This window comes from Colletotrichum fructicola (assembly GCF_000319635.2).
Source record: "Colletotrichum fructicola Nara gc5 chromosome Unknown KSG_Nara_v1_contig04, whole genome shotgun sequence".
Taxonomy (NCBI): Eukaryota; Fungi; Ascomycota; class Sordariomycetes; order Glomerellales; family Glomerellaceae; genus Colletotrichum; species Colletotrichum fructicola.
Genome location: NW_027094054.1, coordinates 3731843 through 3758574, shown reverse-complemented (window position 1 = coordinate 3758574; position 26732 = coordinate 3731843). Strand labels below are relative to the sequence as shown.

At 52.9% G+C, this 26732-nt stretch overlaps 7 protein-coding genes across 7 annotated transcripts; 4 read left to right on the top strand and 3 right to left on the bottom strand.

Moving 5' to 3' along the window:
* Positions 1-3903: 3903 nt before the first annotated feature.
* Positions 3904-5838, bottom strand: CGGC5_v007830 (Protein ecdysoneless-like protein; the record flags this gene model as incomplete). Its single annotated transcript, XM_032020859.1, has 2 exons — positions 3904-5513; positions 5601-5838. 2 exons carry the CDS (start codon positions 5836-5838, stop codon positions 3904-3906), a joined length of 1848 nt encoding a protein of 615 aa, XP_031881938.1.
* Positions 5839-6304: 466 nt separating this feature from the next.
* smc6 (Structural maintenance of chromosomes protein 6) lies at positions 6305-9968 on the top strand (the record flags this gene model as incomplete). Its single annotated transcript, XM_032020858.1, has 4 exons — positions 6305-6397; positions 6461-9724; positions 9784-9884; positions 9935-9968. 4 exons carry the CDS (start codon positions 6305-6307, stop codon positions 9966-9968), a joined length of 3492 nt encoding a protein of 1163 aa, XP_031881939.1.
* A 295-nt stretch (positions 9969-10263) lies between these two features.
* Positions 10264-11087, bottom strand: CGGC5_v007828 (Ubiquinone biosynthesis protein coq9; the record flags this gene model as incomplete). The annotated part of the gene is made up of 3 exons (XM_066151912.1): positions 10264-10596; positions 10650-10672; positions 10760-11087. The coding sequence occupies 3 exons, from the start codon at positions 11085-11087 to the stop codon at positions 10264-10266; spliced, it is 684 nt and encodes a 227-aa protein (XP_066008725.1).
* A 3850-nt stretch (positions 11088-14937) lies between these two features.
* On the top strand, positions 14938-18163 carry CGGC5_v007827 (putative RNA-binding protein; the record flags this gene model as incomplete). Its single annotated transcript, XM_066151911.1, has 11 exons — positions 14938-15051; positions 15608-15633; positions 16190-16293; positions 16338-16526; positions 16639-16691; positions 16805-16812; positions 16869-16962; positions 17027-17188; positions 17251-17302; positions 17372-17820; positions 17876-18163. The coding sequence occupies 11 exons, from the start codon at positions 14938-14940 to the stop codon at positions 18161-18163; spliced, it is 1539 nt and encodes a 512-aa protein (XP_066008726.1).
* A 1810-nt stretch (positions 18164-19973) lies between these two features.
* srp14 (Signal recognition particle subunit srp14) lies at positions 19974-20548 on the bottom strand (the record flags this gene model as incomplete). Its single annotated transcript, XM_032020855.1, has 3 exons — positions 19974-20269; positions 20327-20405; positions 20522-20548. 3 exons carry the CDS (start codon positions 20546-20548, stop codon positions 19974-19976), a joined length of 402 nt encoding a protein of 133 aa, XP_031881942.1.
* A 409-nt stretch (positions 20549-20957) lies between these two features.
* On the top strand, positions 20958-23561 carry sgd1 (Suppressor of glycerol defect protein 1; the record flags this gene model as incomplete). Its single annotated transcript, XM_066151910.1, has 3 exons — positions 20958-21812; positions 21858-22978; positions 23078-23561. The coding sequence occupies 3 exons, from the start codon at positions 20958-20960 to the stop codon at positions 23559-23561; spliced, it is 2460 nt and encodes an 819-aa protein (XP_066008885.1).
* A 900-nt stretch (positions 23562-24461) lies between these two features.
* CGGC5_v007824 (Dihydrolipoyl dehydrogenase) lies at positions 24462-26290 on the top strand (the record flags this gene model as incomplete). Its single annotated transcript, XM_032020852.1, has 5 exons — positions 24462-24523; positions 24609-24670; positions 24763-24842; positions 24913-25617; positions 25673-26290. 5 exons carry the CDS (start codon positions 24462-24464, stop codon positions 26288-26290), a joined length of 1527 nt encoding a protein of 508 aa, XP_031882056.1.
* Between the last annotated feature and the right edge of the window lie 442 nt (positions 26291-26732).

Below are 26732 nucleotides of genomic sequence, written 5' to 3'. Positions count from 1 at the left end.
GTGGAATGAAGCAGCTTAGGCGAGATGGGTGGTACGAAATGCGGGCAAATCACTCGCCGTCCTCACGCCAGGACCTGCGGCGGCACCCGTCGGTGCACCCGACCTTTGGGTCCCCTCGTTTTGGAAGGTTCAAAGCTTCAATTCTGTCGTATTGGCTTGTCATGTTCATGTACGGATAAGGACACCGGTGGGTGGCACGTTGTGTAAGGAGAGCTGTTTCTGAAGAACGGACCCCAGAGGATGAGATTACTACCTATGTAGAGGTAGGTAAAGTTGGGGTGTGCGGCTTAGTGGAGCCCCCATTGCGGCGCTAAGCCCTATTGCGATAAATTTGACGAGTCTCCAGAGCCGTCAGCAGTTCCCCAAGTTCTGAGGAGCTTCTACGCAGCCAGGCAAGGGACGGGGGCGGATCGGACTAGAAAGGCCGGGATTGGGCCGTAACACGGTATAGGACGCTCCTCTTTGACGAGGAGAGCCAGCCACGCCTAAAATGTCAACACGTAGTACGTCGTCTACCTCATACTAAATGTCCTTAAACTTAGCTTTGCTGCAATGCATCAATTTCCAACCATGTTCGAAGACAATAGGAGAAGATGGACATGACTATGGCAAACAAACAACTCTAACCATTCCAAAACAGCTGGTCAAGGAGAAAGAATGAGGGAAGGACCCGGTCCCGACGGCCGACTAATTCAGGCGCCTGGAAGACGACGCCAGAGTCAGACCCGTGAGCGGAATCCGAACACGCCCATCCGGCTCGCTTGAGAAGTGTCCAATCACCAGATTACCGGCTCGCTTCTCGATGCACAGACTAACCAGGATCTGGGGTTATGGTGGATCTGATTGGGATTCCAGGCGGGGCGGATAGATCCCTTCTTCGCCAACATCCATCTCATTGACCACTCGTCTGCCTTCTGATATCCTTACAGCATCGTGTTAGTCTTCAACTTCGCCTGACGACATCAACAGAGCTTGGGAGCTTTCCCCCTCTCGCGGTTTGATCCGTCTTACTAGATTGGTCTCCTCCCCCTTGCCCTCATCTCTCAGCGACATGGCACCGTTCCCCGCTGCGATGCGTTTTCGCTTGGGTTGACCCAAAGTAGCACCCGAGGGCAGCTATACTCTATGTTTTTGGTGATTCGTAAATGACTTTCTCGCCTGCTGGTTCTTGCCTCCCAAGAAAGAGAGCAATTTCGATCCGCTTCCTTTCGCCTGGGTTAGAAACTGGATGCCCGCCTACACAGTTTGCTTGGGTCCAGGGCATCCTTAGCGTTGTCTCTCTCGCTTATCCGCAGTTCTTCTGGGTGCTGATTGAACGCCTCATGGCCCTAATGTCTGTCCTTGCGTGACGCCTCGCCCTTCACCGGGACAGTCCACTTACCCTACGCGGCTAGGTGATCATTGCTGCTCGCCTGTCCCAGCTCCTCATTAGTTGAAATGGGCACCGTGAAGGCATTTGTGCCCTCCCCAAAAGACTTATGGCTCCTTGACCACGCTTCAAGCACCATACAACATACATTTCTTTTCGTGGTCCTTATAGGCGACTACCTCACTTGGCTGGAAAAAGCTGCCGGTCCGCTGGGTTCGCTCAGAGCCTTAATGACACGCCCCCAAAGAATACCATTCCGAGCAGCTGTTTCCGCCACATTCATTCTGTGACCCAGTTGTCACTTTATTCCTCGTCAAGTTGTCACTCCTCATCTTCGCAAGGGTTCTTCAACCACCTCCACTCCGGGCAGGTTCCGTATACTCCCTTCCACAGTTCTCACTTTCACAATTCTCGGTTGCAACCTGCCAGGCTGACCGCTTATACACCCTGTCCCGCCATGTGCTTCGCAATCCTTCGCTAGTTTTCCGTCCAGGTGTTCGCTCATCATCTTCCCGCTCTACTCCGGTGGACGTGCTGCGCCTACTTCTCTACATCCTCCTCGCCTGGAAGCCGATGTGATTGGCAGTCTCTCTATTCGCAGTTTTCCAAAGCCATCAACTCTGGGTTCGCGGGTGCCCCATCTCCAACCCAGTGCCAGTCTGCATAACACGCCGTGACCCCTGCCTCATCGTCTACACACTGGGGCTTGACGGCTTGCTATATCTAGGTCAATGTACCCACCCCCATCCACATGGCTCCGACACGGTATCACCAAAGCTACAGCTCACCCTCACCCTGCATACGACTCACCTTTCAGGTCATTCTCAGGAGGTGTCGCAAACCTGCAGTCTCCCGTCTGCCACCCGTAGCCCACCCGTAGGGCAGACTCGTCCCAGCTTTCGGCATCAGCGGCGGCGATCCGCCAGCGACAAAGCCCATGCAAGCCGTTATAAGCCATCTGGTGCCCCAGGCCACAGTACAACAGGTCCAGCCTGTGTCTTCGGTCCATTGCCAGCGCGCCTATGGAGTCAAGATCTCCGACGGAACGAGTCTTTTCCTCGTCGCCCCTCCGCCGCCGATGGTCAAGCTCCTTCGATCGGAGCGAGCCTCCGTCGTATCGGAGGCGGCCGTCTTGAGTTGGCTTGCAAACAAGACTACTGCAAAGCCCCTCCTACAGGAACGAACCCCAGAACCCGAAGACATTCTCGACGCTGGAAAGATTGAAACCAGAGGTGCGGGGGACTTAGGAAGCAGTGCCAACTGCGCAGAAGATCTGCAAATGTTCCTTCCGAGGCTCATAGCCCATACAAATGCACCTAGCGAAGAAGGTCACGAGTTCAATCTCTTACGACCCACGATGGGTGTCCCGATTCCCGAACTCAGCCCGCCCCTTTCTTCGCCCGAAAGAAGATCGGTTGATTTTCAAACAGGCCAATTTTACAGGAAACTTTGCAGATTGGTCTCACCGACAGGCCGCTTCGGTCCTGCTTTCGCTGTCCTCCCACCTGCGACACCTATACCACCGTTTGACTCTGCGAAATCGATCAGAAGAGATTTAAATGCCAGACTGATGGAGTCGCGGGGGGTTCAGTCTTGGTCAACAGCGTTCCACTCTATGCTAGAGGCCGTCTTACGCGATGGTGAAGACATGCAGGTCATGCTAGGGTATGGTTCCATCCGCCAGCACTTCAAACAGTTCCAGTACACACTGGAGAGTGTCAAGACACCGCGTTTGGTTGCGGTAGACGCCGGCAAGGACCTCAATACTTTGGTCATGAGAAGGACGTGTCGGAAGGGTCCTCCATCACTAGCAAGCAGCCACCACCTTGAATTGCGAGGCGAATCCCGGGTGGTTGACGACAGCGAGAGTGAAACCGACGATGATGACAGCAGCAGTGAGTTGGGGCTGGGTGGAGACGACCGAGCTACGCCGTATCAACAGAGCAACATCATTATGACCGGTATGAAGGAGTGGAGCAATTTTGTATTTGGAGACCCTCTGTTTGCCGTCGACTTTTGCCATGGCCCCAGTAGCGATTTTTTGTCAGGTTTCAACGATGTTTCGCCAGACCAAGACACCACCGCCATGTCTGCGTTCTCTTCGGATATGATCGAAGACAAGGCCACCGCCCATATCCGCATTCTTCTGTATGAATGCTACCACACAATCACGCACATAGCCAGGGAGTTCTTCCGGCCGCGCAGGGACAGCAGTGGGCGTGAACTGGAAGCGCGAAAGAAGTTGAACTATATCTTGGCCCAATTGGACACACTTAGCAATGCGGGTGATCAGAGGGGAAGAAGACCAAGTGGGGAGTCGAGCCCAGCAAAGCGCTCCAAAAGCTGTGAAAAAGATGACTAGGGAGGGTGTCAATGACGTTACGAACCAGCCATCTCTATTCGGCCGTGGTTGTTGTACATACTAGCATGACGCGTGATACAGAACTAGATGCTGTCGCGCGGCGCATAGAACGACACAGGAAACTAGGCTGTGCTCTCATCTCGGCAAGTTTTGATCCGATTGTCTGCCGTTTTCACTTTTTGCTTTTGGCGTCGCCGTCGGCCTCGTCGCGCGGGAGCTGCATCCCCATCATGCCCAGGATGTTGCCAGCCGGACCTGGCAAGCCTGCCTGACCCTTGAAGCTCTCCAGCAGATTCTTGGCTAGGTTGTAGTCAATATCGATTTCTTCATCCCCAGCTTCCTTGTCGTCTTCATCGTCACTGCCATTGTGTTTGACAGCGGTACCAAGGCCGTTCACATTGGCTGGATGGCTGTCTTTGCCTTTGACCGCCGGCGCTTTGCTGTTGTCAGAGACGTCTAGTCTGAGGGCCCCGTGCTCGGTAAGTTCGGCTTCCAACTGTGCTGCAAGCTCCCGCAGATCTTCGTCGCTGGGATCCTCAGGGAAACCTTCTCGATGCTTTCGCGTCCCTGCTGGCGGACTAGCTTCACCTTGGTTGTTTGGAGCTAGTCCCATCATTTCCCTCATCATTCGAGAAAACTCAGCCTCGTCAAAGCTGACTGCCTTGTCTTCCTCATCACTGCCATCTTCGCTGTCGTCGTCGTTATCGTCGTCGTCATCGTCGTCAATGTCCATGTCTTCAATCTCGGCTCCGTCAAGACCTGCTCTCTCGTCGTTCAAAAAGGCCTCGAATCGTGACACGATCTTGCGCAGGTCCGCCTGTGTTGATGGGTCTCCAAAACCGGTACGGCCTTTTCCACTTTCACGGCGTCCTTGCAGTTCCTGTTCAAAGTCCTCGTAGTTGATGTCCAGCCAAGATTCATCGTCTTCTCTCTCTGAATCTTTCCAATTTTGGATATCGTAATCGGTCGGAAGGACTGATTCCCCATCCTCTTCGAGATCCGCTACAACGATACTGGCCTCTCTGGCTTCGCGGCTTTTGGTGGTGTTGATGTTATTCATCATGATCTCGAATCCGCTGGCAAGCTTCATCCCCATTTCGACATAACTCAACTCATTGCCTTGTGCTTTTTCAAGCACATCTGACCACGGTTTAGGCGGTTCAAACCGTTGAGATCGAAGTTGGGCAAACAAAACTTTGGTCAACTTTACGCTCAAGGTGACCATGTCGTGTGGAGGAAAGCGAAGATTATCTGCCTTGGACAGAAGGGCTCTCAAATCCAACGCATCACGTAGATAGAATGACTCCACGGCCGGTGCAACAGCTCTAGGAGCCTGATGAAGAACATGCGCCAGTCTTCGAGGGATCCTTACTAGAGAGTGATGCATCGACTTCCAAATCTGGCCGGGGTATTTTTCTAGCCGATAGAACGCTTCCGCCTCGATGAACTCTGAATGCACAAGAGCTTGTGAGTCTTTTCTGATGGTCGTCACAGATTCTTCCAAAGTGAGTGGCTGTGAATCCGACACCGTTGAACTCTGGTCAAGAGGGATGATGCAAAGCCGGCCATTGTTAATCCAAACTCGATGTTGATCGTTCTCGGGACTCAGCCATTTTGGCAGTACATTTGCCGCCTCTACCAAGAGGAACTCGCCGTCGCTGTCAGAGATGCGAATCCATACCGTCGAGTCGGACTTGGATAGCTCCCTGAGGATGTAGACTATCAGCCATTCATCTTCAACGGAGTCGCCATAATCCGATGTTCCTCGCAGAAAAGCAAGTCCTTGTTGGGCTGGTTAGATTTTGACTACATAATCCTCTCTCTCTTTCCGTCTCTTTTATTATTCCATCTTTGAGGGTTTGGACAAACCTTGCTCGGTAGTGACCTCGAGATTTAATGAATCTCTTTGCCATATGTAGTCACCAACCAAGTGGGTGCCTAGCAGAAGGGCTGTTTTGCGCAACTTCTCTAGTCGCGAGAGTTGCCCCCGCGAGTCTTCTTGGGCCTCCGAATCGATCAAAAAGATGCAATACTCGACGCGATTCTCCGACAGTCGATATGGAGTGGCGCAAAGACTGGGTTGTTCATCTTGAGCATGTGCAGCCATGATAATCAGTGGTCGATCGTTGAAGTTGTCGTCGTTGAGATAAGTTGGGTTAGGTGGGTTAAGGTAATCACCATGAAGGTGGGGTGGATTCTAAGCTGCCCCCTCACATAGGTGCACTAAACTACAGTGTCTTAGATACCTCCACGTCGCCTTACTGCAGGGACTTAGGCTTCCATTTCAGAGGGCGGTCCGTATAGGGCAGGCGGCCGGATTCCCCCAGGGCCTCCACTTTTCCTCTTCCCGGTCTTTCTCCATCTCCAAGCCAGGTGAATTTACTTACAGGACACCCCACCAGGCCTTTAACGCGATCGCGTCCCCCTGTATGTCGGCACGCGTCGACCCAAAGTCCGAGACTGTTCACGCCATTCCACCATCACAATATCAATCATCATCGCCAGCCAGCTACGTCCGCACCCGACTTGTCATACCGCCCTCAGAGGCAAGTGTGACCCAGTCATATTCCAGTATGGCTCCTCCCAAAAGATCTCGTGCCGCTGTAGAGGCGGAGGAAGTGTTGGATGTTCGGCGGGCACGATCCTATCTTAGCCAAGACGCGTCTGTAAGCCAGCCCCAAAATTCTCGAGCATTATCGCAGCGCAGCTAATCTCTCATTTTCGACCAGTCCAAAAGAGTCCGACTATCCTACTCTACCCACGAAAAACGGGAAGACGAAAGCTCCAGTTTGGATAGCGAGGCCACTGGCAACCAAGACGAAGACGAAGACGAGAATGGACGAGGCAGACAAGATTCGCCTCCTCGCACTCAGTACGAAATTGCCCGCGACGATGGATTTAGGCATTTGCAATACGAAGACCAGGATGATCAGCGCGCCACACAGAAAATTAAGAGCCGCCCGCAACGAATCGGCGAGAACCACGCCGCCGAGAACGGCATCATAGAAAGTGTCGAGTGTTTCAACTTCATGTGCCACGAGCGTCTCTTTGTTGAGCTGGGGCCATTGATCAACTTCATCGTTGGAGAGAATGGAAGCGGAAAAAGTGCCGTGCTGACCGCTCTTACTCTCTGCCTCGGCGGCAAAGCAAGTTCAACAAATCGAGGCGGAAGCCTGAAAAGCTTCATCAAGGAAGGCCGAGACAACTCTATCATCATCGTCAGAATCAAGAACCAGGGTGTCGATGCCTATCGGCCAGAAATATATGGCGACACCATCAGAGTCGAGCGTCACTTTTCCCGGGCTGGCTCCAGCGGCTTCAAGCTCAAGAGTGTGACGGGCAAAACGATATCTACGAAGAAGGCCGATGTCGACGAAATCTCCGAATACTGGGCCTTTCAAGTCGACAACCCGCTTAATGTTCTTTCACAGGACAATGCGCGTCAGTTTTTGAACTCTTCATCCGCTTCTATGAAGTACAAATTTTTTGTCCGTGGTGTCCAACTCGAACAACTCGACAATGACTACAAGCTACTGACGGAGATCCTTGAAAGCCATGAGGCCAAACTTCCAAGTCTGGAGGAACACGTCCGACGCTCTGAGCGTGAATTCTCAGAGGCGCGCAAGCTGAGAGACATAGCCCAAAGGAACGAGGAGATGAGGAGGGAGTATCGTCGTCTTCGAAATCAGCTCTATTGGTCTCAGGTGGCAGAGCAGGAGGATATCCTTCAACAATGCGACGATCAAATCGCCTCGCTGGACGAAATTATCAGTGGCGCTGAGTCATCGATTGAGCAAAAATCACAAGCCTTGTCTCACTGCGATGAGCTGCTGGCGCGTGCTCAGGCAGCACTTCATGAGAAACAGATGGAGGCTACCACGATTAATGTAGATGTCGCCGCTGCCAGAGCGGAGTTTGATGAGGCCAAGGCTCAAGTCACAGACATACATCGTCAGCTGAGAGATGTGCAGCAGCGTCACAGCAATGCAAAGGCATGGGTAAAGGACTCTGAACAGAAAATCCAAGCAGAAGAACAGCGACTGGATGCTGGTGCCGGCAGTGCCCGACAAGAACTCGAAGCACGGCTGAACGACGCCAAGTCGGATGAATCCAGCACCAGGGAGAGAATGGATCAGGGTGCCAACGCCATGCCAGAGCTTCGTGATGCGCTCAAAGCAGCTCAGTCTACTGAGAACGCGGGCAGACTAGACATAAATAAGAAGAGAGAAGAAATCTCGTCAGCTGAATCGCGCCTGCAGACCCTCCAGCGAAACGGAGGATCGGCATATGCTGTCTTTGATAGAAGCATTCCTGCTCTTCTTCAAGCCATTGAACAAGACAGTGGCTTCGAAGAGAAGCCCGTTGGTCCGATCGGAGCTCACATTCAGCTCCTCAAAGCTGAGTGGGGGGGTATTCTAGATACAACTCTAGGTGCGACGCTGGATAGCTTCCTTGTGGCAAACAAGAGAGACCAGCAACGGCTGGCAAGGTTGATGCAGCGCTTCACTTGGGGCCGCACCCCGCCGATCATCATCGGCAAGCGTTTGCCGCCCAATATGAACCTGAGAGAGCCCGACGAAAGATTCGACACAGTTCTCCGCATTCTCCGATTCGACAATGACTGGGTCCGCAGCCAGCTTATCGTCGCCCATTCCATTGACAGGATCATTCTCATAAAGGAGAGGAAAAAAGCCGAGGATGTTATGCTTAACCACTCACCACCGCCAAACGTGCAAGTGTGTCTTGCGTTCCATGACGGTGCCAGCAAGCGCGGTCATGGACTCCGAATCCAGGCCAAAGAGACGGGCGCGAATACATCACCAATCAACGCTTACAATAGAATGCCGAGAATGAAGTCAGATAACGAGACACAGGTCAAACTTCAAGGAGAGGCATTAGCTCATCTGCGGGGTGAGCTGCGGTCTCTAGAGACAAACCAGCGACGGCTCGAGCAGTCATCGGCCAAATGCAAGGCGAATCTAACTGCCCAGGAATTAGGAAATCAGTCTTTGGAGCGGCAGCTGCGCAGGGCTCAGGCCCATATCGAGAGTATTTCAGCGGAGCTTGATCAATACGAAGGAGCCGATGGCAGACTCGTAGGTCTTCGAGAGGAGCTGGAGAAGGCCAAAGCGGAAAAAGACCACCAAGGCACTCAGTATGGAGAGATGAAGCTGAGACAAGAAGAACTAAACAAGAAGACGGAGGAATACAAGAGGAAGAGCGACGAGGAGAAGAGAAGACTCAAAGACTACGACGCTCAGCTGAACAAACTACAACTCGCTGTTACGAGAGCCGAAGACCTACGGAAGCTTGCCGTTATGGAGAAGAATCGCGCCTTCGAGGACCGCGATAATGCGATTGAAGACAAACGACGAGCTGAGTCGAAGCGTGACCAGCAGGCCGAAACCGTGGCCAACTTCACTCACCAAGCTATGGAGAAGGCACCGAATCGTGTGTACATCGCCGAGGGCGAAACACACAAGACCATCGAAGCCAAATACGCGACTATACACCAGCAACTAGAGAAGAGGGCTCAGAGGCTGGGTGCTTCAGACGAGGAGATCAAAGAGCGGGCAGCGAGAGCTGAAACAGCCTACGAAGCCGCGAAGCAGCTCTACCAGGGCCAGTTAGAGGAGCAGGCCGCAGGAAAGCTCAACTTGGAAGACCGGTTGAACCGATGGCGTTTGTTCCAGCGTCACATCTCGGCGCGAGCACGCATTTGCTTCCAATATCTCCTCAGTGAGCGTGGATTCAAAGGCAAACTTGCGATCGACCATCCTCAGAAGAGACTGTCGCTTTTCGTGGAGCCAGACGAGACGAAGAAAGGCACCGGTGGCAGAAGCACGAAGACACTGTCAGGCGGCGAGAAGTCTTTCTCGTCAATTTGCATGCTGCTGGCTATTTGGGAGGCCATGGGTTCGCCTCTGAGATGTCTTGACGAGTTTGACGTCTTCATGGATAACGTCAACCGCACGATCAGCACAAAGATGCTGGTAAGTCATCCATGTACGCTTGCAGACCTCATCCAATGCTAACTCGGCTTCTCATTCAGATTGAGGCGGCGCGACGCTCGGTATCTCGCCAGTACATCATGATCACACCCAACGCCATCGAAGGACGGGCATCGCTTGATGAGGATGTGAAAGTCATTCGGTAAGTGCGATTAGCCTTGTTGAAAAAGAAAACACTAACACCAGCCCTAGGTTGACCGATCCTCGACAGCGGACTTTGGTTTGATACGCCAGGGTCTTTCTTGCCTGAATGGCTACGTTTGGGGGCGTACGGTACGGACCAAGGTTTGTGGCAAAGGCGGGGAGGAATGGATCTTGCGGGATCTGGCGTTGAGGCGTTGAATCAAACGGCAGTCTGTAACATTGGGCCTCAATTTGCGTCTTGCATCGCGGCAGTTTAATAAGCCAGCTTGTCGAGGTACCCTTCTATATCATACAATTGATGTGTTTGTGAGTAGGCTTTTGTACAGTAACCCCAGCCGTGGAGCGGTTTCTTAAGAGAAATCCCCTTGTGACTGGTTCTAGATTCGGAGCCCTTTGCTCCTCAATACGTTCACACCCGCACTGGCCGTAAAACCAACCCACTGCCCTACGGAGCCAAGTATACCACCAACCTCATGGACCTCTTTGAGTCTTCGTCGAAGGAAGTCTCTGGTGTCCCTGAAGCCAGCGGATTTGTCATTGGTCATGAAAAGCTCGGCGGAGGCATAAATCATCGACACGCTCGCGCGCTTGCTGTACCAAGAGGGGTCAACGGAAGTGTCCCCGGAGAGAAACCAGATCTCGTCAACTAGCTTAGCCAGCTCTTTAAACGAGGCAGGAGCATGGGTTGGCTGTGCCATGATGGCCAAAGCCTGCAGCCGCATTAGCGAGCACAAACATAAAGGTGCGGGACAGGGCCGCCCACTTCTTGCCAATGTCCTACGATGACTTCGTTTCCCAGAAGCCGTTCCCATGTTATCATTTCCACCTTTTCGTCGATGCTGGCCTCTGTGACCTGGCCGAAGATTTCCTTACTCTTGGCGGCTAGGCTCTCTCGCCTCGTCACCAAGTGGTAACGTATGAGGCTGAAGGGGCCGTCGAGCAAAACGCTGGTGCTAATGTCGAGATACCCGGCATCCTTCGCGCCGAGAGCTAGAGCTTTGTGGGAGAAACCGTGCTCCGGGACATGTTCGTAGGCGGCGGAGAGAATTGTCTTTTCTTGGGTGTTGAAAGAGGCAGTCTGGTCTGGGTGGTCGTACGAATGGTAAGCTCGTTTTGTCTGTAGTCTTGTTGGAAATGCTATTTGGCAATGGCGAAATGGGCGAAAGGCCCATCTGGCAGTCGGTCGGCGTGGATGGAGCATTTCTGTAAAGGAGATCGTGCGTTTAGTCGGGTAAGGTCTTCTTCGTGCCAACTCGTCGCAGACCCGTTCCCAATCCAGCAGTCGTAGATCAGGTGATCCTTTTTTTTTTTTTTTTTTTTTTTTTCCTCTTCTTCCCCGAAGCCCCTCTGAGGCACCGACAGTGTACCTAGCGTGCTAGTCGCCTAGTAGTTGGTCTGGGCTAAGTACGGCACCTAGGTTGAGCTCTTTTATGGGAGAGGTCGCGTACGGAACAGCGCGGTCATGCCTAAAGGAACCTTACCTTAGGTACCTTGCCTACCTTAGGTGAGGTCCCCTAGTAGCTTAGGTTGGTGTCTGCGGTAGGTAATTGAATACCTTAGGCTTGAACGTAGATACCTAAGATCGCCCCTCAAATACTCGCCTTAGGAGCTCGCTCTGTTTCGGCCATGTTGTTACACAGCGTTGAAATCCTACCTTGTCACCTCGTGTATCACAGTCAAGAAGCTATGATTGGGCTTCATCCAGCATGGTGTGCTACGCAGACCGTTGCTCCCGAGGCTCCGACAACTGCTTACTCTGTGAAGGAGCGACACATTCCGATCCCCCGACCTTGCGCTGCGTGGCCCGCGCCATGCGCCAGTTGCACCCACGGCAAGCAGACTGAGATCACCATCGTCACGGTCGTCCGTCCTACAGCGGGCTTACTGATGCAGCACACAGCTAGATCAGCCCGGCAATAGACAGGGAGGTCTATACAGTGCACTGGACATTCGATGCAATGCTGGGCCTCTGCAACGCAGGACTCACTAGCTTGGCAGCACACTGACAAGTAACTTACTCGAACACTTCCCTGGAGGGATGTATTACGCGGTGCTTTGATCGTCCCCGAATCATCATATGATTAGTCACTGAAAAGCGTGGTTTTGGATGGGGCTTGCGAACGTTAGTACTGCAGTCCAGCCTTGAGCCATGTAATGCCGTATACATGTACTTCTGTTCGCACTGCACAACGACCAAGACGGCATCAATTCGGCACGAGAAATGTCGACCTATAGTAACCATGCCTTGGCTGAGAATACGTAGACACTCCTTGTCGGTGCTTGAGCTTCTGCTCCGTATAGGCTTGTATCTTGCGTTCTGTAATGTCACGCCAGGCGAATGTCACAATGGGGGACACGATCCCACGTGCATAGCTTACGGTAATGTGAGGTTCATAATGAGGTACTGCCCGAGGTAATGCTTGCTGTCTACATGTCGGTCTCACCAAGCTACGCGAAAGTCGCAAGACAAGCCATCGCAGACTCGGTAGAGGTCGGATTCTGTCCGCGGCCACAGAGGTGTGTGCCACCTTACTCCCTCCCCACCCCACTGACAGGACCATGGCCCTCAAGGTTCTCTCAATCACTACTGCATAGTATATTGTGGCCAAACAAGGCACTCAGGTGTTTGTGCTTTCTGTCATGTAGACCATATTCTATTCACTTATATGTATATACATGCCATGGCTCTAGCTAGACACACCTGGACACTAGGCAAAAGTCCCAGTCCTAGTCCACAGGCCTTCAAGGTTGCGGGATCAGTCGCGCCAGGATGTGCAGGCAGAGGGTGTAGGTTGGACATATGGCTGTTATCTCTGTTTTTAGAACAGTGATCTGTGACATGATACCACATACTTCACACTATGGAGAGATGGAAATTTACTGCCCATTTCCATTCTTGGGAGGGAGAAAGACAAGAAAAGATAGTCCCTTCGCATATGCAAACCTGGCTGCGAACTTCAGAGCATCGTCTACCTACACACTCCGCATCCGCACGGCATGCATCTCACCGGCGGGCAGCAGTGCGCCAAGGTTGACGCCTCAGCAGTAACGGTATCTTACTCGTCGTCTGATGCAGCTCAAGCTCCACCCTTCTGCGGTGCTCTTTCACGCATGTCCTGTCCTGCATTCACTTGGACTCCGCCGCATCGGCCGCTGATTGGCCAATGAACACGCACTATTGACGCAGCCATCTGATGTGCTTTCTGGTGTCATTGCTCGTTCGCCGCGACTTCCCTGGATGTCGGCGCCACTTCTGACTGGTAAATGCCGTGGGTGCTACGGAGGAGGTATTTTATACTGAGAGCTGGAGAACGCCAAGTTGGGTACTTACTGTGTACCTTACCTGGGTGAAAGCCGAGACCAAGTCTGAATTGAAAATTGCCCTGCAAGGCCACCATGGTGAGCTTTACTCTTGAGGTCGCCGCCGATTCAAGCCAAGGACCAACGCCGCCCCTCCATCCGGGCGGATTTCCGGGCGTTTCGAAGGTAAGGTAAGGCACCTTACTGTTTGCCTCAATGCTCAAAGTTGTTGAGAAGCTGCTGCCCTTTCAGCTTCCTCCGTCCGGCCGGCTCCTTTCTTAGTTTACCTGGTGCCGACAGTCGAGATATGGAGGTTCCATCCGTCAGAGTCCTTGAGCTTGAGCCCGGTAGACCGTAGTCGCGGCTCTGATAGTACCTCACTTCCGTCAACTTAAGTACCTTACTGGACTGGACCCGACCCCACCTAGCATTGGTTCCGTTCCGTTTCTCCGCTCCCGCTCGCACCAGTGCAGCAGGTCCGGTTGAGGTATTCGTACCTTCCTACCTTACCTACCTACCTACCTACCTAGGCACCATGGACCTCCCGTCCCGAGTTCCACCTCACCTTGCTCTTTGTCACGTCTATTGGATCGAAGGTGCCGTTTAGACCCAGACACACCTTCCACCTGCTCTGGAAATTCTCTCACCTGGCTCACCTTGCGTGCTTGCCTTGCCTTGTGGATACGTCGCCGTCGCGCCTACCTATCTCAGCTCCCTGTCTTGCCTTAACTTACCTAAGGTGGCTGGCTGCCTGATTCGCCTGGCCCGGCCCTGACCCCAGCCTGCTTTCTTGCCGCCTGCGTCCGCGCCTGCATCTGCGCCTGCGTTTGTGTTCGTTCCTCCCGCTCCTGTTCTTTTTCCCTTCCGCCTTATCTGTCCATACACCACCGCAACGCGCACACACGCGTCACATTACTTTGTATCGCATCGCATCGCATCACAACAGCACGACAGCGAAGCACCATCCGCCGCGCCACCAGCACCATCCACATCAAGACGTCGTTGTACTGGTGTTCAGCAATCGCTCTATCTCTTTTCTCCCGTCCTTCTTCGTCAGGTCTACAGACGCGAGTCGTAGGGAGCCATGGGTAAGTCAATCTCTTTTTCTCATCCTCTTCCGTTCGCTGTTCCATCATTTCGTTTCCAGAGCGGGTGGCTCAATTGCATCGCCTTGCTACTCCCGTCCATCTGGTTGGCCTTGGGGCTGTCATACCTGGCTTGTCCTTGTCTGTTTCCTCGTCGTTCTCCCGCGCATCCTCTCGTCCTCCACAGTACACCGTTACCGCCCCGTCTCTCATCGCTTTGCCTCGCCTTGCCTAGCCTGCCATTGCCTTACTTTGGTTTGGGGTCGGATGCGGTTCATTGGCTTGCTTGCTTGCTTCCTTCCGCCCAGCTCACAAACATGGTCGGTTGTTGCCTCGCGCGAAGGAATTGAAATCAGCATTTTGACTTGGTGTCGTGTCTTGAAGAGCAAGCAACCTGCTTGGTCTCCCAGCCTCACCACAAGCTGTGCCACTGGCTCTCGTTGCCCTCTTTCCTCAGTACCTGACCCCAAACCCTGCTTGACGCCGCGTTTCGCGCATCTCACAACGCCCAACAAGCTCAAGTCCAAACTTGAGCCAGAGCCAGAAGCCTGCTCACACGGCGGATGTGGCCACCAGCTCCTCCCTATCATCCATCTACATTGGAATTCCCTTTCACCAAGCATCCATCTATTTACGAATTCATCTATGTCATGCTGGCATTCATGCATGGACGAGCTACAAGCTAGGATCCTTACCTGCGTGTACTCGCACCTGAGCTTGTCACTTCCGCCCCAGAAACCCCCCAATCATTCTCTTTCAACTTGGCCCGTCATTCTCTCTGTCCGTCTGTCTCTGTCTCTATCCAACCCCTCCTGCTCCCTTGTCCTGTCCTTCCCTTCCCTCATCCCCCCCCTCCTCATCCCCCCTCCCCACCCTCCGTCGTGCCTCTGGCTGCTGTTGCTCCTCCACCACTCCAAAGAGGTACCGATGTACGTACATCCGTACCTGGCCTGCCGATTCCTTTCCCTCCCCCGCCTGCCCGTCCCTCCCTTTCCTTACGACTTCATGAGCAAGGAACGTACCTCCCCGTACCTTACCGTACTGTCGTGCCTTTGGTAGCTGCATGTTCTTCTGCCCCTTCTCCACTGCACTCTCCTCGTTCTGGGCTGTACCCGTTCCCGTATCCAGACCCGTACCGTGCCTCTACGCCCCCCCCCTTCGTCTTGCCATATGCCTGCCCACGTCCGCCCTTCCCAGCTATCCAAATATCGACCGCTGGTGCCCTTTCTCCGTCGTTCCTGCTTCTTTGCTCGTGTTCTCTTGCTTTCTTCTCGCAGGCACTCTTTTCTTAAAGCTCCCCTGTTTCGGCCTTCCGACTAACCCTACCTTTTCGTAGCTGACTCCGGCGACACTTATCGACCCGTAAGTATCTCTTCTAACGTTTGGCAACATCTTCGAGCCGGCCGACCTTTTGAGCCCCCCAGGCCCATTGTCTTTCTGCTGTCAACATACCTCCGAGCCTGCTCGAACTCGCGCACATATTGCTCAGTTTCACTTGCCCAAAACCACCTGCTCATCTGCCTGCCCGCCCACCTGCTCTACCTCGCGCTTGGCTGTTTTACCCCTCGGCGCTTCTGCCAAAGCCTACCTCCGCTTCTGGTTTGCGGTTCTTTCCTACAGCATGATCCGATGCATACAGAGACGACGAGATGGAGCTTTGAAGGTTGACTTTGGCTACGGCGGTGCAGGGGCTCTCGGTGCACCTTCCAACTCTACCTTCTCGTCTAAACCCACTCGCCCCATCCATTCCTTCGTTCTGAGCCGCCTCTGGCGCCTCCCTTCCCTCACCCTATCTCACTTTCCATATCCCGCCACGTTTCTGTTACCGAAGCATCCCCCCTCCCCAACCCTCTCCAAGCATCACGCTGCTATCGACACGCTGTACTAGATGGCGGCACATAGCGCTAACACTCGGCAGCGGGAGCGATCTCGATCCCCTCGACGCGGACGTTCACGCAGCCCCAATCGCGCCTCAAGACGCCGCTCATTTTCCCCGCGGAGTCGATCCCGCAGTAGAGACGAGTACCGTGGAAGAAGAGATCGTTCACCCATGACTGGCACCGGAGTCCCGTCTGGAGGATCTAGCACTGGGTACGGAGGGGCGCCTCAACATCGATCCTACGAGGAGCGCGCAGCTGCTAGAGAGCAAATGATGAGCAACATTAGGGAGACTTCGCAACAGGACCGACGCGTCTACGTCGGCAATCTTTCCTACGATGTCAAATGGCATCACCTCAAGGACTTCATGCGACAAGGTGAGCACCCTCCCCTCCCATGTGTTTCTGCACCAACAAGACACTGTGTTTCTTCAAAGATGTGACTCTGGTCTGGTGTTGCTCGTTGAACTGGACTAACTGCCTTTCCTAGCCGGAGAAGTTCTCTTCGCCGACGTGCTATTACTTCCAAACGGAATGTCGAAGGTGGGCGTCTACACGTAGTCTATGGCTGGTTTTCTTTTGTGGTCTCTTCCCTCTGGTTATTGATGGAATTGTTGGATTGACGGGTTGGGACGTGTGTCCACGGGTCTATGTAGGGATGCGGGTAAGCTCTTTCATCAATCATCTCTTGTGGGCTCGCGACGCTGACGAAACATGCAGAATTGTGGAATATGCGACGAGGGAGCAAGCCCAGAACGCTGTGGCAACGCTCAGTAACCAGAACCTCATGGGCAGACTTGTCTATGTTCGAGAAGTAAGTCATGACTGGTAGCACTGCTATTGACGAAGCGAAATCCGGGCTGACCCAAAAACTGCAGGATCGCGAGGCTGAGCCTCGCTTCATCGGCGCCACAGCTAACCGCGGCGGTTTTGGCGGAGGCGGTATGAACCCTGGCGGTATGAACCCTGGCGGTTTCGGCGGTGGCGGTGGCGGTGGCGGCTACAACGCTGGTGGCAGCCGACAGATTTACGTGGCCAACGTTTGTTCCCATTCCAATCCAGCCTCGGAATGTCGCCATTTGTCAACTAACGAATATCACAGCTCCCCTACACTGTTGGCTGGCAAGACCTCAAGGATCTCTTCAGACAAGCTGGTGAGTTCGCGATTACAACGCAGCCTTGCTCCCATTACTCATGGTCATTAACTTACACTTTGAAAAAAGCTCGTAACGGAGTTGTCATTCGTGCCGATGTTCATCTTGGGCCTGATGGCCGTCCAAAGGGATCAGGGATAGTAGTATTCGAGAACCCTGACGATGCCCGTACTGCTATCCAGCAGTTCAATGGCTATGACTGGCAGGGTCGTCTTCTCGAAGTTCGTGAGGACAGGTTCGCCGGTGCGGGTGGCCCCATGGGTTTTGGCGGTCGTGGCGGTTTCGGCGGTATGCGCGGCGGTTTCGGTGGTGCTTACGGCCGCGGTGGATTCGGTGGTCGTGGCGGCTTCGGCGGTGGCGGCGGCGGCGGCGGCTATGGCCGTGGCGGCTTCTCAGGAGGAGGCGGTGGTGGTGGAGGGGGCTTCGATGCCGGCAACGCAACTTCCGTCCCTCCCAACCCATTTACCGACTTCGCCACTGCCGGAACCGATCGCGGCGAGACGATCTATGTCCGCAACGTGAGTTGACGAATCGTTGTGAATTCGTTGAAATGTCGGTGCTAATAGTTGACAGTTGCCTTGGTCCACCAGCAACGAGGATCTCGTAGAGCTATTCACTACTATCGGAAAGGTTGAACAGGCCGAGATCCAGTACGAGCCCAGCGGGCGCTCGCGTGGTACTGGCGTTGTGCGGTTTGACTCTGCAGACACTGCAGAAACCGCGATTGCCAAATTCCAGGGTTATCAGTACGGTGGCCGTCCTTTGGGCCTGAGCTTCGTCCGCTACCTCAATGCGGCTGGTGGTGGAGATAGCATGGAGACTGACGCGCATGCTGGGTTGACGCAAGACCAAATCATGTAACTTGCCGAATAAGTTCGACACAATTCCGTGTCTAGGCTCGCGATATCGGTCGATAGACCACCCAAAACGGCACATTTCTATACCACACTGCCGGCAAATTGTTCTTGTACCCACTCTCAATTGCAGTCCGCACATTCATTAAATTGTTTTTAATTGCGCTGCGACGAAAAAAAAAATCATCATTCCGATCCATCAGGTTTTCCAGGGGGGCTGGGCTTTGGTGTGCATGGCTGGTCGAGCATTGAAGGTGTCGGTCGTATTCTACACGACATCTCATATAATGTGGTTCGTTAGCTAGGATGGGTCTTTCGGACTACGTGGATGTCAGTCCAGCTGCTTTGATGTGCTGGCCCAACTTCGTCTTAATACTGACAACGGACGTTCATGGAGTCTCAGTTCGGGCAGAGGCCGAGTCTTTCCCACCAACAAGCAGATAGCCTGTTCAGGGCCCCTTACCTGCAATTTACTTCGAATAGCACATAAACTATGCATGTGACGATGGTTGTTGGAGATCACCAGGTAGAGGGCGATAATGTACAGCCGGTGATTGCATCAGATATTGCAACACAGGTAGAAGACAATAACGTCCCATGAGCAATCGTTGACTCTGGGTCAAACTCGTTTGTAGCAATCCGCTGCTCAAGTTGTCAGGGGCCGTAAGACGATACTCAATGCACAAGCTGAGTTAAAATGCGCTTGGTTCTTGGGAACCCTCTTGTTTAAAGATTACCTGCAGCAATAGATCTGGCACAACCCCAGTCTTCCGGGTCGTCGTCACACTGTGGATGTTTTCCTTCTAGATCATTCCTGTCGGTCAGTTTCCTGCAGTTTGCTACCCCGGAGACTACTTGACGCACCTCTAGTCATCACTCGGTGCGTCACATCCACAGGAACGCCGGCTGGCTGGTTGCATATTCGTTCCATCGGCACCTCCGATCAGCTTCACGGCCTTCTTGCAGCAAAGGAGTGTGCTAACCGCGATTCTCGTTTCGCCAGCCTGCCCACGACTCAATATCACATATAAGCCCGACATTGCCACAATGCAAGAGTTAAGCTTTTGCATGACATCCACAGCATTGGACCTATCAGTATTGCATACCCAAAAACAAAGAGCAAATGTGCGAGCTTCATCTACACAGGTGCCCAACCTGTGGCGCGAGATGGGTGAGCCGCAAGAAACTAGCAAGTTGTGAAAGCAGCGACCCAACTTCCCGATGTCCAGAGAGCTTATGTATGTATGTAGGAAATCCAAAAAGGCCAGGGCGACGTGAGTGCGGAGCATGTACACGAGTCAGGGAGGCACTGGAAGCATTTGATGATGACGCTTATTTCTGCTCTGGAAATGGTGCATTGCCCGGTGACTACAGCACTTGTTCATCAGGCAAATAGCGCTGTGGGGCATGAAGACGCGAAGTTGGACTCGTAGGATCTGCCATCTGCTTTTCGCAAGAGTATGGCCTTCCGGTTCGCTCCTGACATCTGGCCGAACACGCGAGGGCTATCTGCGCCTGAATGTATATCTGCATGGTAGCAATCCCGGGATGAATACCCTTCAGGAAATGGTCTGTAGAACATACTCGCTTACATCCCATCGTCAGCTGGAGAATTGCAGCCAAAAAAGAAAAGAAAAACAAGGCCGTCAAGACAGTAAGAGGGATTCGGGTTCGCAGTCAGTCCTGTCCGGTCTGACCTTCCTCCATTTTCTTCCTGATCGTCTCCAGCTCGATTTTCACCCGATGGCTATGTTGCGCAGACAGTTCGTGGGGGTATTAGCCCGGGCTGTTGAAGGTTGCTCTAAGGTCGTAATTCGTTAGGACGCAGTAACTGTTGGCGCTCCTCCCTTCTTTCTTCGGGCCTTTGCCTTCTTCTTGCTTCTGTCTCTGGGCTTGAGAGCAGTCATCCCGCTCTTGCATAGGTCGGCATATCGAGCGTAGAAGGCGTCCAAGGCATCAACCTCCACAACAGTTGACAATTTGATCTTTGCATCTCGGTGCATTTTGGATTTGCCGTTGGAGGCGCGGACCAGCACGGGTAAGGGTTTCGTTGGGTTTAGGTCCGGAAACGGATCGGTATCTGTCGCAGCGGGAACATCTTGTCCGTAGGAGACTAAGAACGCCGATGTTAGTGCAATTGTACTCTCCTGTCCCGGGCTCATTTGCATACGTCGCTTCTGAACGAGGAAGATGGAGCCATGGCCTTTGCTCTTGCGCTGCTCGAAAAGGTCGGCTAGCTTGCCGAAGAACTAACTCGGTCAGCTCAGCCTGCGCGTGATGCGGGTGAAGACAAGTTATGAAAAAGAAGAAGAAGAACCAAAAAAAAAAAAAAAAAAAAGGGAAGGAAAGGAACCGAGACACATACTTCGTCGTGGCTCAAATGACGAGCCATGATCCAGTCTGCAGGCCGCTTGTTGGATGTTGCGTTCTTATCAGCCTTGGGTCCGCAAGAAGAGAGACGTCGTTGAGCATATCAAATGCCCCGCCAAATTGATCTTGTCAAGGACCCCGTGCGCCCAGCCCTGGATTTGCGCCTTGACACCTGGAGCTAGGTGCTTTAAGGTTAGCGCTGGCTGCATCCCTGTCATTCCTTCGCTCGCCAGTCTCCATCGGGTCCGTGCTCCATAGAAAAGTTCCAGGCGACGCTTCATGAAGACTTTGAAAAGAAAGTCAAAATTGTCACATATCTTTTCGCTTTTCCTGCTGCCTCTACCTTTGCATTCGATCTTGGCGTCCCTCGTCGTCTTACTTAAGGGACCCAATCTGGTGATTGGCCTCAATCCTGTAAACCCTCCCCGACAATGCCTCCCAAGCAGCTTTCTCTGCCGCCGAAGCTCCTCCAAGAGATCGGGGCTCCGGGCGAGCTCAGTGCCTCTCGATCTCGCGGGCGGTGGAAAAGCCAAGATCAGAACAGGAAGGACCGTCGCAAATTTGAAAGACAGTCCAAGAAGCAGCGCCAATCCCTATTTTTACAGGATTCGCATTCAACCAAACGCCACTATGCACGGGGGCCAGAGAATGCGGATAACGATGACGATGACGACGCTGGTGGTTTGAACGACGCAGACCGTCGCGCCGACAGCCACCTACAGACGATAGAACCGCGCGCATCACCGCTGTCTGCCTCCAAGAAGCGCAAGAGGAGCTCTCCCGAGCATGCCGACGATGTCAAGGGCGAACAGCCCGCCATGAAACAACCTTCGCGTGCCGTTCGCGACCGGCTAGCCCAAGACAATGCTGAGATCGAGCAACTTGAACGGAAGTTGGGGCTTAGAAAGGGTCGGAAATCACTGCCCCAGGCCTTTAAAGATGACGGATTGGTGGACCTGCTTGGCGATTTAAGCAACGGCAGCGGCGAGGAGGAGGAAACGAAGCAGACCAGTAAATACAAGCAATGGCTTGCGCAAAAGCGGATGAACGCGAACCGATCTCGAAACGATGCGGCATATGTTGCAGAAAGCGGTGAAGATGACAGAGTCCTCGACCAAGGCGACGAGCCGTCGGAGGACGATGATTTGAGCGATTCAGCAGAGGAGAGTGACAAGGATATTAATAATGACGATGCGGAAGGCGTCAACGATGACGACTTGGGTGACCAGCAATCTTTTGTTGGTTTCGGTTCAGATTCGGAGGAGATGCCAACAGCTCCTAGACGGGTCAGGGAAAATCCATATTTGCCACCAGTGGCTGCTGGCACACAGTCCTCAAAGTACATACCGCCATCAATGCGAGCCAGAGTGGGAGGCGACACCAACCTCGAGGCCCAGATTCGCAGAAAGTTGCAGGGTCCCGTCAACAGAGTTGCAGAAGCAAACTTGGTATCGATTGTCGGTGAGATTGAGAAAGTCTACCGTGATTATCCAAGAGGCCATACGAACAGCATTTTGACGGAACTACTGATGGCTCAGATTTGCGACCCCACAAGCAAACCCGACACCCTTTTAGTTCTGTCCGCTGGTTTTGTCGCTGCTCTTTATAAGGTCATCGGAATTGACTTTGCGGCACACTTTCTGACGACATCGGTGGAGCGGTTTCAACAAGAGAGGAAGAAGGCGACGACCGCCGCTAGCCAGCAACAGGTTCCCACAAAAGAGACATCCAATTTGATTACAGTCCTCGCGGAGACGTACATTTTTCGCGTCATTGGCAGCAATCTTATGTTCGACGTTGTGCGGCTTCTACTGGGCGACCTCTCAGAGCTGAACGCTGAGCTCTTGCTGCGGGTCGTTCGCGTAGCTGGGCCCCAATTGCGAAAAGATGACCCGTTGGCCCTCAAAGACATTGTCAGCCTGATGCGTCCTGCAGTCGCTAAGATTGGGGAGAGTAACGTCACGGTCCGGACGAAATTCATGGTCGAGACTATCAGCGACCTCAAGAACAACAAACTGAAGGCCGGCACACAGGACTTGGTCATTCTCAACGACCATGTCACACGCATGAAAAAGGTTCTGGGTTCACTTGATACTCAGAAGCTGAAGGCCACGGAACCACTACGAATTGGCTTACGGGATATCGAAAATGCGGATAAGACCGGCAAATGGTGGCTTGTGGGGGCCAGCTGGGCTGGCGTAGGACCTTCAGAGGCGGACGTCCAGAATACTCGCGGTTTCACGAAGAATACGGACGACGGCCATGACTTTACTGACGAGGGTGACGCCATTGTGGTCGCCGATGCCGACGATCTCATAACCCTCGACTATGCACAGCTTGCGCGAGAACAAGGCATGAATACGGATGTTCGGCGTGCGATTTTCGTTGCCCTCGTTGCGGCAGCTGACTATCAGGACGCATACATGCGCATTCTGAAGCTCAAACTCAACAAGTACAATAAACGCGAGGTGCCGAATGTGCTCATCCAATGCTCTGGAGCGCAGCAGCACTATAACCCTTACTACACCCTTGTAGCTAAGAAGTTCTGTAGTGACTCGCGCATCAAGTACGCGTTCCAAGACACAATATGGACCCTTTTTCGACGGCTCGGCGAGCCGTTATTCGGGCAGGAACCAGAGGATGAGGATGAGGAGGCCACGGACGATCGCAGGCTTATCAACACAGCCAAGATGATGGGCAGCCTGGTTGCTGATGGTTCTGTGAGTCTCGGTGTTCTCAAAGCCCTGAATCTTGCCTACATAAAGAACACGACAAGTCTTTTCGTCGAAGTGTTGCTCATCACTGTGCTTCAAGAGTGCAGTCGGGCCAAAGACAGGACTCTAGAGCAGGCTCTCGGGGTGGCGTTTAGCAGCGGGCTGGCGCCCGAGCTCGCTCGAAGCATTGCGTACTTCTTGCGGGAAAAGGTGCGAGATACAGATCTTGTAGACGGCAAGAAAGACGCCAGGAGGGTGAAATTGGCTTGCAAGGCTGCTGAAGTGCTTTTACGAAGGCCTACAAACGATGATCACAGGTAGATAGAAGAACCAGGGAAGAAAAACAAGAAGGAAAGACGTCAAATCTCAAGCCTCAGAAGGCGGGCGAGTGGACGTGACTTCCGTATGAGCATGTGCAACAATCGCAGATTGATACGGCAGCGTAGCATAGGTCGCGTGGTGGTGTATCCAGTCCCGCGATGTGTTCCCGAAAAAAAAAAGGCATTTGGAGCCGTTGCGGGTGTTGGATTAAGTGAACCCTGCTAGTAATGTCTAACGGCGGCAATGCTCTTCTAGTAACAAGCAAATTGCTGCAGATCAAAGATGTGGCCTGGACCTCCGTATAGCAAGCCCATGGGCTGGTGTCAGCATGTTCCAGGCTGTTGCTGACATTATTATGCTTCATGGTAATTCTCGTCCTTTAGCCGGGGAATCGGCGCCATATCCGTGACAGACGCCGAAGTAGGTATGGACTGAAGGGTAGCCGGGCGGGTTGCGGCTAAGATCGCCTGGACGCGGGAGATGACGGAGGCGTATGATACGGAATGGAGGAGAACGTTGGGAGCCGCGGCCTCTAGATTGCATAGTTCAGCAAGGGGATACCGGGGTTATGCGCTTAACACGTATATGTGCGACCTCCATCCCTGCAAACCCAACCGCTGGAGACTGGATGCAGGCTACTGGACGTGCCCGCCCCGGCAGACGTAAAATTCAGCACCCCCGTCCCATGATTGATGAGGAAAGCTCCAATTCGATCCGAAGCTTGCCCAACATTAGACTGCGCCGTCCCGTCAATTCAACTATCCCACTCATCCACACACCTTAGGGAACAAGTGTCGCAACAATTTCTTTCCTTCCCTCTCGCACCTCCCCCTCTCGTTCGTTTCCTTCTGAGCTCCTTTCAATTGATCGCCGATTCGCCATCCCGTCTCAGATACCGCCATGCTGTCCAGTCGATTGATACCCCGTACCGCGGCCAAGTCGGCATTCAGGAAACACACCTCGTGAGGCTCCCTCTCTTCTCCGACTTCGCCGTGTGCCTGCATCACCCACGTCACGGTTCATGACGCTCACACTGTCTTCCTCTAGTCTGCCCGCCGTTGTGCCCTCTCAGCTTTCAAGATGGAGTCGAGCCTTCGCCTCTGCCTCTGGTGGGTGAAGAATCCTATGCCTGAATGATCTCCTGGAAAGGAACATATAACGTTGCGCCAAAGATGACATCAGCTGACGTTTGCGCCTACAGAAGAGAAGGATCTGGTCATCATTGGTGGCGGTGTTGCTGGCTATGTCGCTGCTATCAAGGCTGGCCAAGAGGGCATGAAGGTAACCCGCGTTGCGCGCTGCGCAGTCAAGATATCCGGTTAGCAGTGCGACTGACTGAGATTGTCTTTAGGTCGCCTGCATTGAGAAGCGCGGCACCCTCGGCGGAACCTGTCTTAACGTCGGCTGCATTCCCTCCAAAGCACTTCTCAACAACTCTCACCTCTACCATACCATCAAGCACGACACCAAAAACCGCGGAATCGACGTCGCCGACGTCAAGTTGAACTTGGAGCAGTTCATGAAGGCCAAGGACACTGCAGTTGGTGGCCTCACCAAGGGCGTCGAGTTCCTCTTCAAGAAAAACGGTGTTGAGTACATCAAGGGCTCTGGCTCTTTCGTCAACGAGAACGAGATCAAGGTCGACCTGAATGACGGCGGCGAGACGTCGGTTCGCGGAAAGAATATCCTGATTGCCACTGGAAGTGAGGCGACTCCCTTCCCCGGCTTGGAGATTGATGAGAAGCGTGTGGTCACCAGCACCGGCGCGCTTGCCCTGGAAAAGATACCCGAGTCTCTTGTCGTTATTGGAGGTGGCATTATTGGTTTGGAGATGGCTTCTGTGTGGTCCCGACTGGGAAGCAAGGTGACAGTTGTCGAGTTTCTCAACCAGATCGGTGGCCCCGGAATGGACGCCGAGATCTCAAAGAGCACTCAGAAGATCTTGAAGAAGCAGGGTATCAACTTCAAGACCAGCACCAAAGTCGTGGGCGGTGACAAGAGCGGCGACAATGTGAAATTGGAGGTTGACGCTGCCAAAGGTGGCAAGCCCGAGACCGTACGTACCCCTTTTCGGGATGCGAATAGCGAGATGGTTCTAACGTTAGTTCTAGATCGACGCTGAAGTTGTCCTTGTCGCCATTGGCCGTAGGCCGTACACCGGAGGTCTTGGCCTCGAGAACATCGGCCTGGAGGTGGATGAGCGAGGACGCGTCATCATCGATTCCGAATACCGCACCAAGATCCCCCACATCCGCTGTGTGGGCGACGCAACCTTCGGGCCCATGCTTGCGCATAAGGCTGAGGAAGAGGCTGTTGCCGTGGTCGAGTACATCAAGAAAGGCTACGGTCACGTCAACTATGGTGTCATCCCTTCCGTCATGTACACGTATCCCGAGGTTGCCTGGGTCGGTCAGAGCGAGCAGGATCTGAAGTCCCAGAACATCCCTTACCGGGTCGGTTCCTTCCCATTCAGTGCCAACTCTCGCGCCAAGACCAACATGGACACTGAGGGCATGGTCAAGATGCTTGCCGACCCTGAAACCGACAGGCTCCTTGGAGTGCACATCGTTGGGCCTAATGCGGGCGAGATGATTGCGGAGGCTACGCTGGCTCTTGAGTATGGAGCGTCCAGTGAGGATATCGCACGTACCTGCCATGCCCATCCCACTCTTGCTGAGGCCTTCAAGGAGGCTGCTATGGCCACCTACTCAAAGCCTATCCACATGTAGATTAGGATGAGAGGTAAGTAGGCTGATTAGTAAAACTAGCAGACCACGGATGCTTGAAATAAGAGCATATGACGGATGTACTTTAAATGATAGTAAGAATAGCAGATAGAGGTCTACTTATAAGTGGTTTTTATATTTAAATAAGTTTAAAATACTTTTAGAACGATATTATCTCTTTTTATTAAAAAATATATATAGTATTTTTATAAAGTTTATATTTATAATATAGCCTTTTTATAGAAAGATTAAGAAAATTTACCCTCTATATAAATGAAATTTTAGAAATAATATATAGATATTTTAACTTATATTTTTAATAAATATAGAAGTATAATAGAGAAACCTTAATAAGAATATATAATAAGTAGATATTTATATAAAGTTAAATATATATTTTAGCTAAATATAAAATATTCTTATTTAAAAAATAATATTATAATAT